General features: G+C 35.9%; 1 protein-coding gene across 9 annotated transcripts; it reads left to right on the forward strand.

The window, feature by feature from the left end:
• The first annotated feature begins 614 nt into the window (after nucleotides 1–614).
• On the forward strand, nucleotides 615–15,050 carry LOC123921477 (peptidyl-prolyl cis-trans isomerase FKBP43-like). Of its 9 annotated transcripts, none has more exons than XM_045974036.1 (14): nucleotides 615–884; nucleotides 971–1,044; nucleotides 1,941–2,179; nucleotides 2,856–2,992; nucleotides 3,106–3,454; nucleotides 3,617–3,937; nucleotides 4,069–4,392; nucleotides 5,875–6,066; nucleotides 6,719–6,955; nucleotides 13,271–13,547; nucleotides 13,846–13,933; nucleotides 14,014–14,055; nucleotides 14,206–14,254; nucleotides 14,354–15,050. In XM_045974036.1, the coding sequence occupies exons 1-14, from the start codon at nucleotides 872–874 to the stop codon at nucleotides 14,433–14,435; spliced, it is 2,424 nt and encodes an 807-aa protein (XP_045829992.1). In that variant the 5' UTR covers nucleotides 615–871; the 3' UTR covers nucleotides 14,436–15,050. The 9 variants fall into 9 exon arrangements, with proteins under 9 accessions (XP_045829992.1, XP_045829995.1, XP_045829994.1 ...); XM_045974039.1 differs by having other exon boundaries at nucleotides 13,274–13,547; XM_045974038.1 differs by having other exon boundaries at nucleotides 5,878–6,066.
• Nucleotides 15,051–15,267: the final 217 nt, after the last annotated feature.

The following is a 15,267-nucleotide window of genomic DNA, read 5'->3' on the forward strand; positions in this document are numbered from 1 at the left end:
AGTGATTCTAAAATTTTGATTAATATCATTATCGATAACTACAAGTTCAGTGGAGTGGTTCCCACTTTGGTGCAGCGTATTCAAAACCTTTTGGATTTAGATTAACGTGTAAAATTTTGTCATACTTTGAGGAAGGACAATCGTTGTGCTGATTGACTTGCTCACTTTAGCCTCTTTGTAGATTCGCTAGTTTGTGCTAGAGTGAAAACTTCTCTCAGTGAGCTCCATAAATTGATTTTTGACGATATTTCTGGGGTTTGTATGCTTAGAAATGTAGCAAGTGTTTAATAAGAGAATTTGCGAAGTTGTAGTCCATTAATTTTTTTTTCATGTGTTAACTCTCCGAGGCCCTAGTAATCTGTAGTTCGACCGCGAGATAAATAAAATCCGACAAAAAATTGTTCTACCTAACAATCGAACTCGAGTTCTCCCAAACAATTTGTATTTTAGATTTTTTTTTTTTTTTTTGTATTTTAGTTGTGGTCCATTAATTTGTTGTAAGAATAGTACAATGTTTTATCAATTATTAATGTTTTCATCATCATCATCATCATCATCATAAATATAAAAAATATTTATTTTTGGTACAAAATAAAAAATATTTAATGACTTGGAATAATATAAATTTGAACGTAAAATTGGTAAAAACTAATTAATATTAAGTTGGAAAATCAAAAGTGAGATCTTGGGACATTTTTTCTTCTTCTTTCATACGAACTAATGGAAAATTTACCGTCAAAAAAGAAAAAAAAAAAACTAATGGAAAATTAAACAAGTACGTAGTAGTATTTAACATTTACAAAGGCGCGAAGGTTTAGAGTTTTAGAGACGCATCGTTTTGCAGAGAGAGTAACTCTTCATCCAAAAAACCATGGCTTTTTGGGGTAATCACTTTTTTCTTCATTCTATTCCGATCAAAACCCTAAATTCTAACAAACATTCATTCTCTGATTCTGATTGGCGATTGCAGCTGTTGAAATCAAACCTGGAAAGCCTTTTACTCACACATACGATGGTTCCAAAGGACGCCTTCACATTTCAATGGTAATCACTTTCTTAATCTCTCATTGCATGTTTGAATTTACCATCGATCATCCATTTTCATGTTCCAATGCATCACGTGCACAGTGATTTTGTGCCCGTTTGGATTTGGCTTATTTTTGAGCTTATGAAAATATCTTATGCAAATAAATAAACTTTTATGTTAATTCATAAGTTCTGACTAACAAAAATCGTATCTTTATAAGCTGTTTTCTCATAAACTATCTTGAAAAGCTTATGATAATATATAAAAGAGTATTTATTTGCATAAGTTGTTTCACATAAGCTCAAAATAAGCCAATCCAAATGGGCCCTTTATTGAATTGAAGCTCTAAAGTACAACTTTTGACATATTGAGACTGTATTGTGATTCTGTCAATCTCACCGTCGATCCAAATATGCACTAAGACCCTGTTTGGATAAACAGCTTATTTGCAACTTACAGCACAAGCGCGCTTATCATGATAAGAGCTTATGAATAAGCTTACATAAGCTATTTTTATAGCATTAGATAAAATAAAATTTAATTGTTTTTGTATATGCTATAAGCTGATTTCATAAGCTATCTTGGAGAACTTAAAAATATTAAGCTGAATAAAACTCATGAAAAATGTGATAAGTTGTTTTTGTAAGTTCTGCCTAACAGTCTCACAAAATTTATGTCAGTAGATAAGCTCATCCAAACAGGCCCTAAGTACATGTTTGGAATATGGTAAGTTTGACGAAATCACGTTGGCACCATGGTGACACCGTGATTTTGATGAAGCTCGTAAGTATAGTTTTTGCTAAAATTGCAATGACACTGATTTTATCAAACTTACCATCAATCTAAACATGCACTTAATCTGTTATTAGTTGCAAAATTAGATTGTAAATGGTTGTTATGAACTCAATTTTAGGCCACTTTGGGACATGGCACTGCAATTACGAAAAGCACACTGCAATGTAATGTGGGAAACAAAAGCCCTGTTTATCTTTGCTCTCTTTATCCTGGTGCTGGAAACACTGAGTCGTTGCAATTGAATTTGGAGCTTGAGGAAGATTGTAATGTTATTTTCTCTGTCATTGGCCCTCGGAGTATTCATCTCTGCGGTTATTATCTTGCTCGTGGACGCTATAACAATACTCTTGATGAATCGTATCCTTATCTTTTTGTCTTATTTCCTGTTTTTATTACACCTTATTTTTGGTTCATTAACTCGTTGAAATTGTTCGAGTGAATGGAAACTCAATGCATTTGTTTAAGGCTAAGCTTGGATTATCTTGTATTTTATGAGTTTTTAAATTGTTTACACTTGTATAAGTATTTGGTTATGAACTTGGGAAATGCAAGTATATATGTGCTTATTAAGAAGTTAATTGAAGGAGCTCGTGAGAATATAGAGTTGTGGGAATTTGATTAAATTCGAGTTTGGATTATCATGTAATTTACAAGAGTTTTTCAAATGTTTTCACTTACATAAGTATTTGGTTATGAGCTCAGGAAAATGTTAGTTTATACATACTTATAAAGAAGTTAATTGAAGGAGCTTCTGAAAATATAGAGGTAGGTGCATTATTTTATTTGATTTTATTGGATGTGTGAAAGTCTCATAGTCATTGAAAAATTATTTTCATTTTTCTATTACTGCGAGTGTTTATTGAAAATTTTACCCAAACTAGTTTTAAGAAGTTCACATTAAAGTTGTTTGATGGTTGAGCCTGAATCATTACTTGGATTATGTGTATGTCAAAAGATAAAGTACAACTATACTCCAAATCCAATTGTCCTTTTGTGGGTTTATTTTTCTTGTTTCCTTCACTACAATGGAAAGGGAATCATATGGAGAAGATATAGCTGATACAGAAAACGAGAAATCTGCTCACAGTGACGAAGATGACTACGATGATAGTTTTATTGATGATGATGGTGATCTAGAAGTTTTCCCACCATCTCCTATTTCCAATGAAGGTAAGTTCAAATATTTATGTTAATCCCTTAACATGTAGATCTTGAGATTGTCCTCATTTCAATCCCCTGATGATGTTTGTATAATTTCTTTGTTTTGATTGTGATTACTGCAGAGGATGCATCTTATGATAGCGGACGGAAAAGTGCGAAAGGCAGCCGAAGAAGGATGAGGAAGAAGTACCAGTTGATAGAGTCGGATGATGATATCGGTCTTGAAGAAAAGAAAATTGTCAATGACAGTGTGCATGTACAATCTCAGGAAATTGATAATGAAGATTGTCTACCAATTTCATCTATTTGCAAGAATAAAGCCTCTGGAAGGATCTTGGATCAGGCAATGGATGAGAATGTTGAAGAAGACGCAGTCGATACTGGCAAAAAAGATAGTGAAGACCCTGAAAATAGTCCTATTGAAACAAAATTGAAAACTGACGATGTTGTTGCTGATAATCAGACTCATAGGTGACTTTTCTCAATTCAATATCATTGTTCAAATACACTTGCTTTTCTCAGCTTTAAGTCTTCCCTTTTATAGATATTAAATGTTTAATAGTTCTAAATCAAAAAAAAATAATGTTTAATAGTTCTTACCTTTGTATATAAATTGTGTTTGTACTCAAGCAGGGAAGCTGAACCTTCAGATCACTTGGCAGTTCCTTGCACTGTTCCGGATGTTGGGGATATTAAAAAGTCAAAAAAGAAAAAGAAGGGAAAGGAAAAAGAAACCAAGAGTTCTTGTAATGACCATTCCACCGAATCAGATAATGCTGTGCAAGAGAAGGAAAAAATGAACACGGCCCAGGATCTCTTGGATCAGGAAATGACTGATAATGTTGACAGTGAAGCAGTTGATGCTGGAAAAAAAGACAGTGAAGACCCTGAAAATAGTACCATTGAAACAAAATTGAAAATTGATGATGTTGTCGCAGATATTCCGACTCACAGGTGACTAGTCTCAATTCAATTTCATTGTTCAAATACACCCTTTTTTTCTCAGCTTTAAGTCTTCCTGTTTAGAGAGAGTAAATTTTAAATTGTTCTTGCCTTTGTTTTTATAAATTATGTTTGTACTGAAGCAGGGAAGCTGAACCTTCAGATCCCTTGGCAGTTCTTTGCACTGTTCCGGATGTTGGGGATATTAAAAAGTCAAAAAAGAAAAAGAAGGGAAAGGAAAAAGAAACCAAGAGTTCTTGTAATGACCATTCCACCAAACTAGATAATGCTGCGCAAGAGGAGGAAAAAATGAACACTGCCCAGGATCTCTTGGATCAGGAAATGGCTGATAATGTTGACAAAGAAGCAGTTGATGCTGGAATAAAAGACGGCGAAGACCCTGAGAATAGTAATATTGAAACAAAATTGAAAACTGACGATGTTGTCACAGATATTCAGACTCACAGGTGACTATTCTCAATTCAATTTCATTGTTCAAATATACTCTTGCTTTTCTCAGCTTTAAGTCTTCCTGTTTAGAGAGAGTAAATTTTTAATTGTTCATGCCTTTGTTTATAAATTATGTTTGATGCTGGCAAAAATGAACAGCACCAGCAGCAAGCTGATGATAAGTGAGTGTTCATGCCTCGTGTTCTTCTTGTTATACTTATAAATAACCGTTATTGCTCTATACTATTTGTTTTTCACAGGATAAAATGTTACATTAATTTGGAAAATTAGGCAAAGTTATTATATTTATACAAAGGCCATGAAATTTCAAAATAATGAATGTAGGGTTCTTCATTACCGCAGAAATATTAGGAGTGCTTCATTTAAAGATGGGGCATGTTGCTATTTATATCACAGGCCGATGCCTTTTTTTCTCATACCTCCTTTTTTTCAAACTAATTCCTGAGATGAGACTTCTATTTGAAGACATTTTTTATTTTCAAAATCAAATAACAATGTTGACATCCATAAACAAAATTATATGTTCAAAACTTAATTCTGGCAAGTGTTCTTTGGAATGTCAAGCTGGTTCTCTTTAGTGTGCTTCATTTGCTAAAATTCATTCCAAATGTTAATGCTGGTTGGTTTTTGTTGTTTATAAAGTGAAACAATAATGTGCGTGTCTGTTTTTAATGACCCCCGTAAAGTGTATTGGCAATCACGGGTTGATTTAAATCTCTGGCTGACTTATATGATCTATGGCCCCACGTGGTTTTTGGCTGTGGGCAATGCCTTCTTAGATTAATGAGTGAGAAAAGTCACTGGTGAGATGGTGGCATTTCTGGTGGTTACTTTTTACTTTGTCGGGCTTTTCTTTTGTATTTTAGAAATGCTTGTGGATCTTTCTTACAATAGGCATGGCATCGACATATCATTACATAAATCAATAGGCTCAAAACATGCTGGTATTGCAGGCTTCATCCCTCGGATTGGTTATTTAGTTACAATTAATGCAGCTGAAAAATTTTGGGGGTGATTTTTTGCAGAACACTCACCACTGAATATTTCACCTAAGTTTGAAGTGGATACTATACCAAACTGAAAATGGTGTATTCAAGTCCTTCACTCCTATAAAATAATATCATGAGTTTGACCCTTACCCGTACTCCGCTTTAGTAGGAGTTTTATTTGTTGCCAATTGCCTTTACTTTTTTATTTTTTATTTTAAATAAAAAATCATGTCTGTGATACAAATAATAACGTTCTCAGTTTATTTGTAACTGGTCTTAAAACTTCTCACGCATATAACAAATTTTAAATACTATCTTTTTATTACCTAATAGCTATACACTCCTTGGAAAAGTATTTTGCACCATGGTTTTGCATCTGCTTTCAAGGGCTCTTGAAATGAGAACTGACAATGCATTTACACACTTCCTTTTGTTACTCGTAAAAATTTCTGGTTTGGTTGTTTGATCATTTTTGTCTTTGACATGAAGCAGGAAAGCTGAAACCGCGGATAAAATACTTCCTTTTTTACAGGTTGGTCAAGGACAGGATGATAAACCAAAGAGAAAAAGGAAGGAACGGTCAAAGGAGGAGACAATTTTTACTGTTGACGATGCTTGTATTAGCAATGTTGATAACCTGCCACAGGGAAATGAAGGCAATAATCAGGACATAGTTAATAGGTGGGTTTTTTTTTTTTTCTTTTACTAACTTCTATTTATATAATTAGGTAATACCATGATACTAGAAAACTCTACACCATGTTGTATTTGATATGGAAAAGTTGTCGAAATACTCATCATGCCATGGACATATGCAACAGACCTCACAAAATCAGCTGTATTGATGATGCAACAGACACCTAGGCTGTCTTTCCCCGTATAAGTTATTTACAGAATATAGGCCCATGCATGTTTCACTAGAAATTATACTGTTTGAAACAATTACCTTCTGGTATGGCTTATCTTGAATTTATCTGTCAATCTAATATACCTCGTGCTTAATAAAACTGTGCTTTTTTCAAATAACTTCCACAAAAAGTGTCATTTCATAATTGGATATCATATGAAATCCTTCAAGTGTTAAAAGAAGTAAGGAGGAAATCACTAAACCCTAAACACTAAATCTGTTGTAAATAACTCTTCTTACAATAAATTTCTTCAGTTAATCCTCATGAATTTGCCATGTTCAAAATTGTCCATTCTCCAAAACTTCATATTGCATCACTGTCATCACTGTCATTTTCCCTGCAATTTGACATTTAAATTGCGTAACATCCTTTCAGAAAAGAGAAAAAACAAATTTATTATCTGATACCGTTTGGCAAATTAGCAGGGATGTTAAGATTTCAGACAGTGTTGCACTGCCTTCCACTGAAACAGATTCTCCAAAGAAAACAAAGAGGAGAAAAAAAGAACAGAAAAACAAAGCTTCACTTCCTGAAGGTGACAATGGAAATAGTGAAGGTATCATTCACGATGAGAAAGCCAACAATGAGACAGCAGAATCCGGTCGTTTGATTCATGAACTTTCTGAAACGAAAGAGCAACATCAGAAGCTAACAATTGAAAAGTAAGTGCCCTTTTATTTTGTTTATGCTTTTGATATGATGAGATAATACCGAAAAATTAACACGTGCTTTATTACTGAATTTGAATTGGTGGCAAGATAAATTTTACTAAGCAGCAGAAACATGCTAAACTATCCCACATTGAACAGTTTTAAACATTTCTATGACAATCTGGACAATTAGATAAATGCTAACTTGAATTGGTTCAAGCTGTTATGCTTTGCTAACATTAAAATAGTTAGAAAGTATTCTTATTCCTTGTGAAGTAAGCACCAGCTTACAAATAGAATCTCTATACCAAGTTTTTCTTTCCCCCATAAAAAATGTATTTGAATCAATGATAGTTATGACAGATTCTATAAAAGGAAACGTGGGCAAAAGGATAAGAATACAGCAAATCATTCCCTTGTAGGAATGTTTCCTTATTCAGCGAAGGAGGAGAAAATAGATCTGGATCCAATTGATTAAATAGCAGAATGTTCTCTGTCATTGTTTTTATGCATAGTTTTCTGTAGTCACTACTACTAGGAGAGATTTGGCCTCTCGAAGTGCCATTCCCTTATTTCAGTACTATTTCTTTCAAAATTTCCCTTTGTACTATCAGCTAGATCCCGTTTGAACTCTAGTTGACAATATTATAATAATATTTCCTCAATTTCCCTCTGTTATTACTGTTGATTGCTTTTAATTGTTTTTGATACTGAATTGAACCTATCAATTTGGTATCAAGAGCCTTGGTTCACATTTACATAGTGGCTGGTTTGACGACGGGAAGTATCATGGAGAATCGGGTTGACATTCTGGAACAGAGGATGAATAACATGGAGACGACGGTTGAACAGATCCGTCAGGCGGTTTCTGAACTGCAAGCTCGTCCTCAGGTCACGTTGGAGCAGATGAGACAGTTGCTGCAAGAGCAACCACGTCGTCATCGTCGTCATGGACGACCACATGGTGATGAGGAAGGGAGTGACGATAGCGGTGTTTCGGGAGAATCGCGACCACGACACCGACATCAAAACGGTGGAAATGGATCGGGATTTTTTGGAGGAAGGAGACGTTTGGAGATTCCGGTGTTTAAAGGAGAGGATGCGTATGGGTGGCTGGTTCGAATCGAACGATACTTTCGTTTGAATGGGGTACGTACCCAGGATAAAGTTGATGCAGTAATTCTGGCCATGGAAGACAAGGCCCTGAACTGGTTCCAATGGTGGGAGGAGCAGACACTGTTACGAACTTGGGAGGAATTCAAACAAGCAGTGATTCGTCGTTTCCAACCAGGGTTGATTCAAAACCCTTTAGGACCACTGCTAAGTTTAAGACAAAAGGGGACTGTGATGGAGTATAGAGAGAAGTTTGAGATGATGGTAGCACCCTTGCGTAGGGAGGATAGGTTCATGTTGAACTCCATTTTTATTAATGGACTGAAGGAAGAAATTCAAGCAGAACTAAAGCTACATGATAGTCATGATCTAGATGCAGTAATGGATCGTGCACTGTTGATTGAGGAGAGGAATGAGGTGATGCTGAGAAGAGGGTCAGGATGGAAGGACAGAGGAGGGACTTTTAGATTTAAAGACCCTGGAGAAATTAGTGGGGCAAAGAAGGACGTGGAAAGAAGAAGTACAGGCACTAATGAGAAATGGAGGGGTAGGAATCTAAATCCTGCTGAGCTAGAAGAGAGAAGCAAGAAGGGTTTATGTTTTAAATGTGGTGACAAATGGAATAGGGAACACATATGCAAATTCAAGCATATGCAGTTGAGGTTGTGTGAGGGCAGTAGTGAAGAAGAGGAGATTGAGGAGGTAGACGAGGAACAGAAGGTGGATGAGAGTGAGATAACTGAATTGAAAACCTTGAAATTATCCCTACAAAGTAAGGAAGGATTCACTTCCAACAAGTCCTTCAAGGTGTGGGTACAGATTGGTGACAGACAAGTGCTGACCCTCATTGATTCTGGAGCAACAAGCAACTTCATAACTACCAAGCTGGTTGAGGAATTAGGGTTGAACGTGGTGAACACTCCCACTTATGTGATTGAAGTCGGGAATGGTGAAAAGGTGAGAAATCAAGGAGTATGCGAAGGCCTAAAATTCAAATTACAAGATGTTGAATTCAGTCAACATTTTTTTATAATGGATTTAGGAGGGTCTGAAATGGTGTTGGGGATGGATTGGTTGGCGAGCTTGGGAAATATTGAAGCTAATTTTGGAAATTTGTGCTTGAAATGGATGAAGGATGGTCAGAAGCACTTAATTCAAGGTGACCCTACTATGTGTAATAGGCAGGCTTCTTGGAAAGCTATGATAAAAGCTATGTCCAACGATGGAGTGGGATTCTATGTGCATACTGTGGCTGGTAACAGTGGTGAAGGTTCAGATGCTGAGAAATTAGCTGAATGGGACAACATCATTGCAGAATTTCACGATGTGTTCAACATGCCATCAGGTTTGCCTCCTATCAGAGATTATGACCATGCTATTCAGTTAAAACCTGATGCTGCCATTCCTAATTTAAGACCCTATAGATATCCTTTCTATCAAAAAAATGAGATTGAAAAGATAGTAAAGGATATGATGCAAGCAGGGATAGTGAGACACAGTACAAGCCCTTTTTCAAGCCCAGTTTTGCTTGTTAAAAAGAAGGATGGAGGGTGGAGATTTTGTACTGATTACAGGGCTTTAAATAAGGTGACTATTCCAAACAAATTTCCTATTCCTATTATTGAAGAGTTGCTGGATGAACTGGGGGGAGCTGTAATTTTCTCAAAATTAGATTTAAAATCAGGCTATCATCAAATCAGAATGAGGGAGGAAGACATAGCTAAAACTGCCTTTCGGACTCATGAAGGTCACTATGAGTATTTGGTCATGCCTTTTGGCTTAACCAATGCTCCTTCAACCTTTCAGGCCTTAATGAATGAAGTATTGAGACCCTATTTGAGGAAATTTTGTCTAGTGTTTTTTGATGACATACTTATTTACAGTAAGAGTAAGGAAGATCATCAGACTCACTTGAGGGAAATTCTGTTGGTTTTAAGAAAACACCAGCTGTTTGCTAACAAAAAGAAATGTTCATTTGCCCAGGATGAAGTTGAATATCTGGGCCATCTCATATCGGGAAGAGGAGTGTCAGCTGATCCAAAGAAAATTGAGGACATGTTGAAATGGCCAGTTCCCAAGGATCTCAAAGGTTTGAGAGGTTTTTTGGGTTTGACTGGATATTATAGAAAGTTTGTTAAGGACTATGGAAAGAAAGCTTGGCCTTTAACTCAATTGTTGAAGAAAGATGGGTTTAATTGGAATGATGAGGCTCAGAAGGCTTTTGAGTGTTTGAAGCAGGCTATGACAACACTCCCAGTGTTAGCTATGCCAGATTTTACTAAGGAATTTGTAGTGGAGACAGATGCTTCTGGTAAAGGTATAGGGGCAGTGCTTATGCAGGCAGGTAGACCTATATCTTTTATGAGTCAGACACTATCTGATAAGGCTCAACAGAAATCAGTTTATGAGAGAGAGTTGATGGCCATTGTAATAGCAATCCAAAAATGGAGACCCTATTTGATGGGAAGGCATTTTCAGGTACACACTGATCAAAAAAGTTTAAAGTTTATTACTGAGCAGAGGACTATGGGGGAGGATCAGCAGAAATGGGTTTCAAAATTACTTGGGTTTGATTTTGAAATTAAATATAAACCTGGGAAAGAAAATAATGCTGCAGATGCCTTGTCTAGGCAAATGCAATATAACGCCATCACCACTATTCAGTGTGAAGCTTGGGAGGGGCTAGAAGCTGAGGTACAAGCTGATGCTAAGTTAAAAGCTATGGTACAAGCTTTGATAAGTGATCCTTTGAGTTACCCAGGGTATCAGTTGAAAGGAGGAAGATTATTTCATGAAGGTAGGGTGGTCATTCCAAAACAATCACCTAGGATTGCTTGGTTATTACATGAATTTCATGATACCTCCATTGGTGGGCATTCAGGGTCTCTCAGGACTTATAAAAAAATTTCAAAGTTGGTGTATTGGGAAGGTATGAGAAAACAGATACATGACTATGTGCAAGCCTGCGAAGTATGTCAAAGGAATAAGTATCAAACCTTAAGCCCAGGTGGACTGTTACAGCCTTTACCAGTACCCACACAAACATGGAGTGATATTTCTATGGATTTCATAGGGGGTTTACCCATGGTTCAAGGAATTGATACAATTATGGTAGTGGTTGATAGGTTGACCAAGTATGCCCATTTTTTACCAGTGAAACACCCTTATACTGCTCGAGATATTGCAGAATTGTTTATCAGAGAAGTGGTAAGGTTGCATGGGTTTCCAAGCTCCATAGTGTCGGATAGGGATAAGGTCTTCTTGAGTCATTTCTGGTCAGAATTATTCAAACAGGCAGGAACACGGCTGAAGTACAGTAGTGCTTATCATCCTCAGACAGATGGCCAAACTGAGGTAGTGAATAGGTGCTTAGAGACTTATTTGAGATGTTTGACAGGGTTGAAACCAAAGCAGTGGCCTAAGTGGTTGGCTTGGGCAGAGTACTGGTACAATACCAACTACCATGCGTCACTAAAAACTACTCCATTTGAAGCCTTGTATGGAAGATCACCACCAATCTTAGTGAAGGGAGATGTAAGTCTGTCAGCAGTGGAAGAAGTGAATAGATTGACAGCTGAAAGGAATGTAATGCTGAAGGAGATGCAAGAGCAGTTATTGAAGGCCCAAGACGTTATGAGAGCTCAAGCAAATAAGCATAGAAGGGAGGTGGAATATACTGAAGGTGATATGGTTTATTTGAAAATTCAACCATATAAATTGAAGAAATTAGCTAAGAGGTTTAATCAGAAGCTAAGTCCTAGATACTATGGACCCTATGAAGTGATACAGAAGATAGGACCTGTAGCCTATAAGTTGAAGTTGCCTGAAGACACTAAGGTGCATCCAGTTTTTCATGCATCATTATTGAAGAAAGCTGTAACTCCTAACATTGAGCCTCAACCCTTGCCTGCTTGCATGAACGAAGATTGGCACTTAGAACCTGGTCCAGCAGAGGCTTTAGATACTCGAAGGAATGACCAAGGAGAAGTGGAAGTTTTAATCAAATGGGAAGGATTGCCGGAATTTGAGAACTCTTGGGAGTTAGCTGACAAAATGAGAAAAGAGTTTCCTGGATTCCTCCTTGAGGTCAAGGAGAATTTTGAAGGGGGAGGTATTGATAGTTATGACAGATTCTATAAAAGGAAACGTGGGCAAAAGGATAAGAATACAGCAAATCATTCCCTTGTAGGAATGTTTCCTTATTCAGCGAAGGAGGAGAAAATAGATCTGGATCCAATTGATTAAATAGCAGAATGTTCTCTGTCATTGTTTTTATGCATAGTTTTCTGTAGTCACTACTACTAGGAGAGATTTGGCCTCTCGAAGTGCCATTCCCTTATTTCAGTACTATTTCTTTCAAAATTTCCCTTTGTACTATCAGCTAGATCCCGTTTGAACTCTAGTTGACAATATTATAATAATATTTCCTCAATTTCCCTCTGTTATTACTGTTGATTGCTTTTAATTGTTTTTGATACTGAATTGAACCTATCAATCAAGAAGTAAATCTTGTTATACTTAATAACATCAAAGTTTTATTCTTCTAGACAGGGTCGGCTACATGGATCAAATGACATCATGATGCCTCATCATAAATTAATTTCAAAGATAAATCATTAAACTCTAATTTCCCTACCTTTAGCAAGTCTTTAGATACTTCGTTTCCTTTTTTTATCGACCTACTAAGACTCTTTATCCTTTTTTCATTCTTGCTAGTAATAGTAGTAATCTATTAGAATATATAAAATAAATAAATCATAGGATCTCATGGCATCCCTCTAGTATGTTTATTTTAGGTTTCATTGACCTCCAAACGGAAAAACATGAATTCCAAAACAATATTTTTTGAAGCATCTCATGACATGACATAGAATCGATGTTGGAGTTGTTTGAAATCTAATATAAACAGGCCAGGCATAAGGACCAAAACACAATTAAGGAGGGTCTGCCATTCTAATTTGATAGTCTTGGGAAAAAGGGCCTACATTAATCTTTCAATTGCTGTGCAAACCTTTCATATTTGCATTCTATATTTTTATCTCCAGTATTCTAATTTTGCAAGTTACATATTCTTTGTATGCTCATATATTTCTAAAAAGCTGTTGATAGAAAGGAACGGAGGTAGACTCTACACATTTAATATCCTCTTGTTTTGGTCTCTAACATATTACAACTTATTTTGTGCAATAATCTTGGTTAATATTTCTGGTGCAGCAGTGGGAACAACGGTGCTCAAGACAATCCTGATGGAAATCAATCTGAAGATAAGAAAGTTAAGAAAAAGAAGAAGAAAAGTAAAAGTCAGGGCAGTGAAGCTGTAAATTCTGATTTGCCTGTATCGGTTGAGCCAAGTACTGAGATGATGAAAGAGGATGGAAATAATATGGAGGATACAAAGTCTTCCCAAGTTAGAACATTGTCAAATGGACTAGTTATTCAAGAGCTAGAGACGGGGAAAGAAAATGGGAAAATTGCTGCATTAGGAAAAAAGGTAGTTCTGTTAAATGATTTATAATATTTTAGTACTAGTTAGTGACTGCTTCTATGAAGACAAACATTAATTGCAGATTTGTTTTAAATAAAGCATAATGCTTATTATTATGAATAGTAACTTGACGAAAGCCCTAGAATGAATCTCAACCTTTACTTATATCTCCAACCTTTCAGTGTATTCCACCACATTCCATAATTTCATTTGATTTCTTTTTTAAAAAACAATTCTTGCATTTCGTCAGGATGAGTGTCGTAACAAATATCAACACTCTTAAATAAATGGCCTTTGGTTGCAGATCAGCATCAATTACACTGGCAAGTTGAAGGAAAATGGTGCGGAGGTTGAGTCAAATGCTGGCCAAGCCCCTTTCAAATTTCGCCTTGGTAACATATCACTATTTATCAGAACCTTTTATTACCTGGATATGATTCTTGTGTTCTTACACTTGCATTGTCTTTTGCAGGTAAAGGAGAAGTTATTGAGGGTTTGGATATTGGCCTTGAAGGTAGTCATTTAAACATTTAGTCCTTTTTATTTTCTCTTATTAAACTTTTCTTTTCATTATTATTAAAACACAATCTTTCTCTCTCTACATACTATTGGGATAAGTAAGTGCTCCAGCATGCATTTAATTTTATAAATTCATGGTTCTCAGGCATGCGAGTTGGAGAAAAGAGAAGACTCGTAATTCCACCATCAATGACGTATGTGATTGAATTCACATGTTAAATTAATATATTTTTCTTTAATGTAATTTGTTTTCTGGAATCACTATAACCTTCTCTAATATGTGCATGTTTCAGGTCTAAGAAGAATGGTGACAGTGAAAACATACCGCCGAATTCATGGTTGATTTATGAATTGGAACTTGTAAAAGTTCATTGATTACTCCATCCAACTGATTGTGGCTGGTCATGTTTTTGAGTGAATATGGGAAATATATGGAGTGAGGAGGCAATTACGGCTGGTTAATAAAAAACCAGATTCAACTGTATGATAACATTTTGGTTGTTGAATCTCTGTAATTTTGCCCTTGGTGATTCATTTTTGGTAGAGGATTTACACTTGCAACCAAATCCAAAATTTTGCTTCTTTCAGATACTATTTAAGATATATATTGGATTGGTTGCTTTCCTTTTTGTGCTATGATAGAGACTTGAATCATGAAGTGGGCCTTGACTTTGGCCCAAGCCTAAGGTGTGGAAAGGAAGGGGAAAGGAATGAAAGAATGTTGAGGTGGCAAAGAATGCATGAGGAGTGCATGTGCTGCATCAGGAATTGGTTATATATATAGTGCTTAGTAGAAAGAGAATAAGATTCATTCACGTATTTGGTTAGTTTGTTTGGATCACTTTCATAGTGATTTGGGGGCACTTAGTGCTTTGGGGCTGTTAGATTATCTCTAACAGTTTGTTACTCTGTTTTTACTTGTTTTCCATGTTCAAATAATTGTAATTGTTCATCCGTTTCCATAATACAGTTACACAATTTTCATCATAATCCATTTATATTTCTTCTTTAAGATCACAGTTCTATTATGCTAAAAGAAACATTACTTAAGAAAACATTATGGATGCCGTTCTTTTTCCATGTCTCTACTTATAAGACTGAACTGAGTTGCATTTGATCAGAATCATCGACTGTTTTATGGCTTAGTTAACAAATCTGTTATAGTATTTATTTGGCATGGTCCCAATAAAATGGGAATATCGGCATT

The sequence above is a fragment of the Trifolium pratense genome, linkage group LG4, assembly GCF_020283565.1.
Source record: "Trifolium pratense cultivar HEN17-A07 linkage group LG4, ARS_RC_1.1, whole genome shotgun sequence".
Taxonomy (NCBI): Eukaryota; Viridiplantae; Streptophyta; class Magnoliopsida; order Fabales; family Fabaceae; genus Trifolium; species Trifolium pratense.

Excerpts from the sequence above, each read along its gene's own strand:
- LOC123921477 (XM_045974036.1), top strand. Across the intron at positions 1,045-1,940 it reads GACGCCTTCACATTTCAATG|GCCACTTTGGGACATGGCAC; the intron begins GTAATCACTTTC and ends ACTCAATTTTAG. Across the intron at positions 4,393-5,874 it reads ACAGATATTCAGACTCACAG|CAGGAAAGCTGAAACCGCGG; the intron begins GTGACTATTCTC and ends TTTGACATGAAG.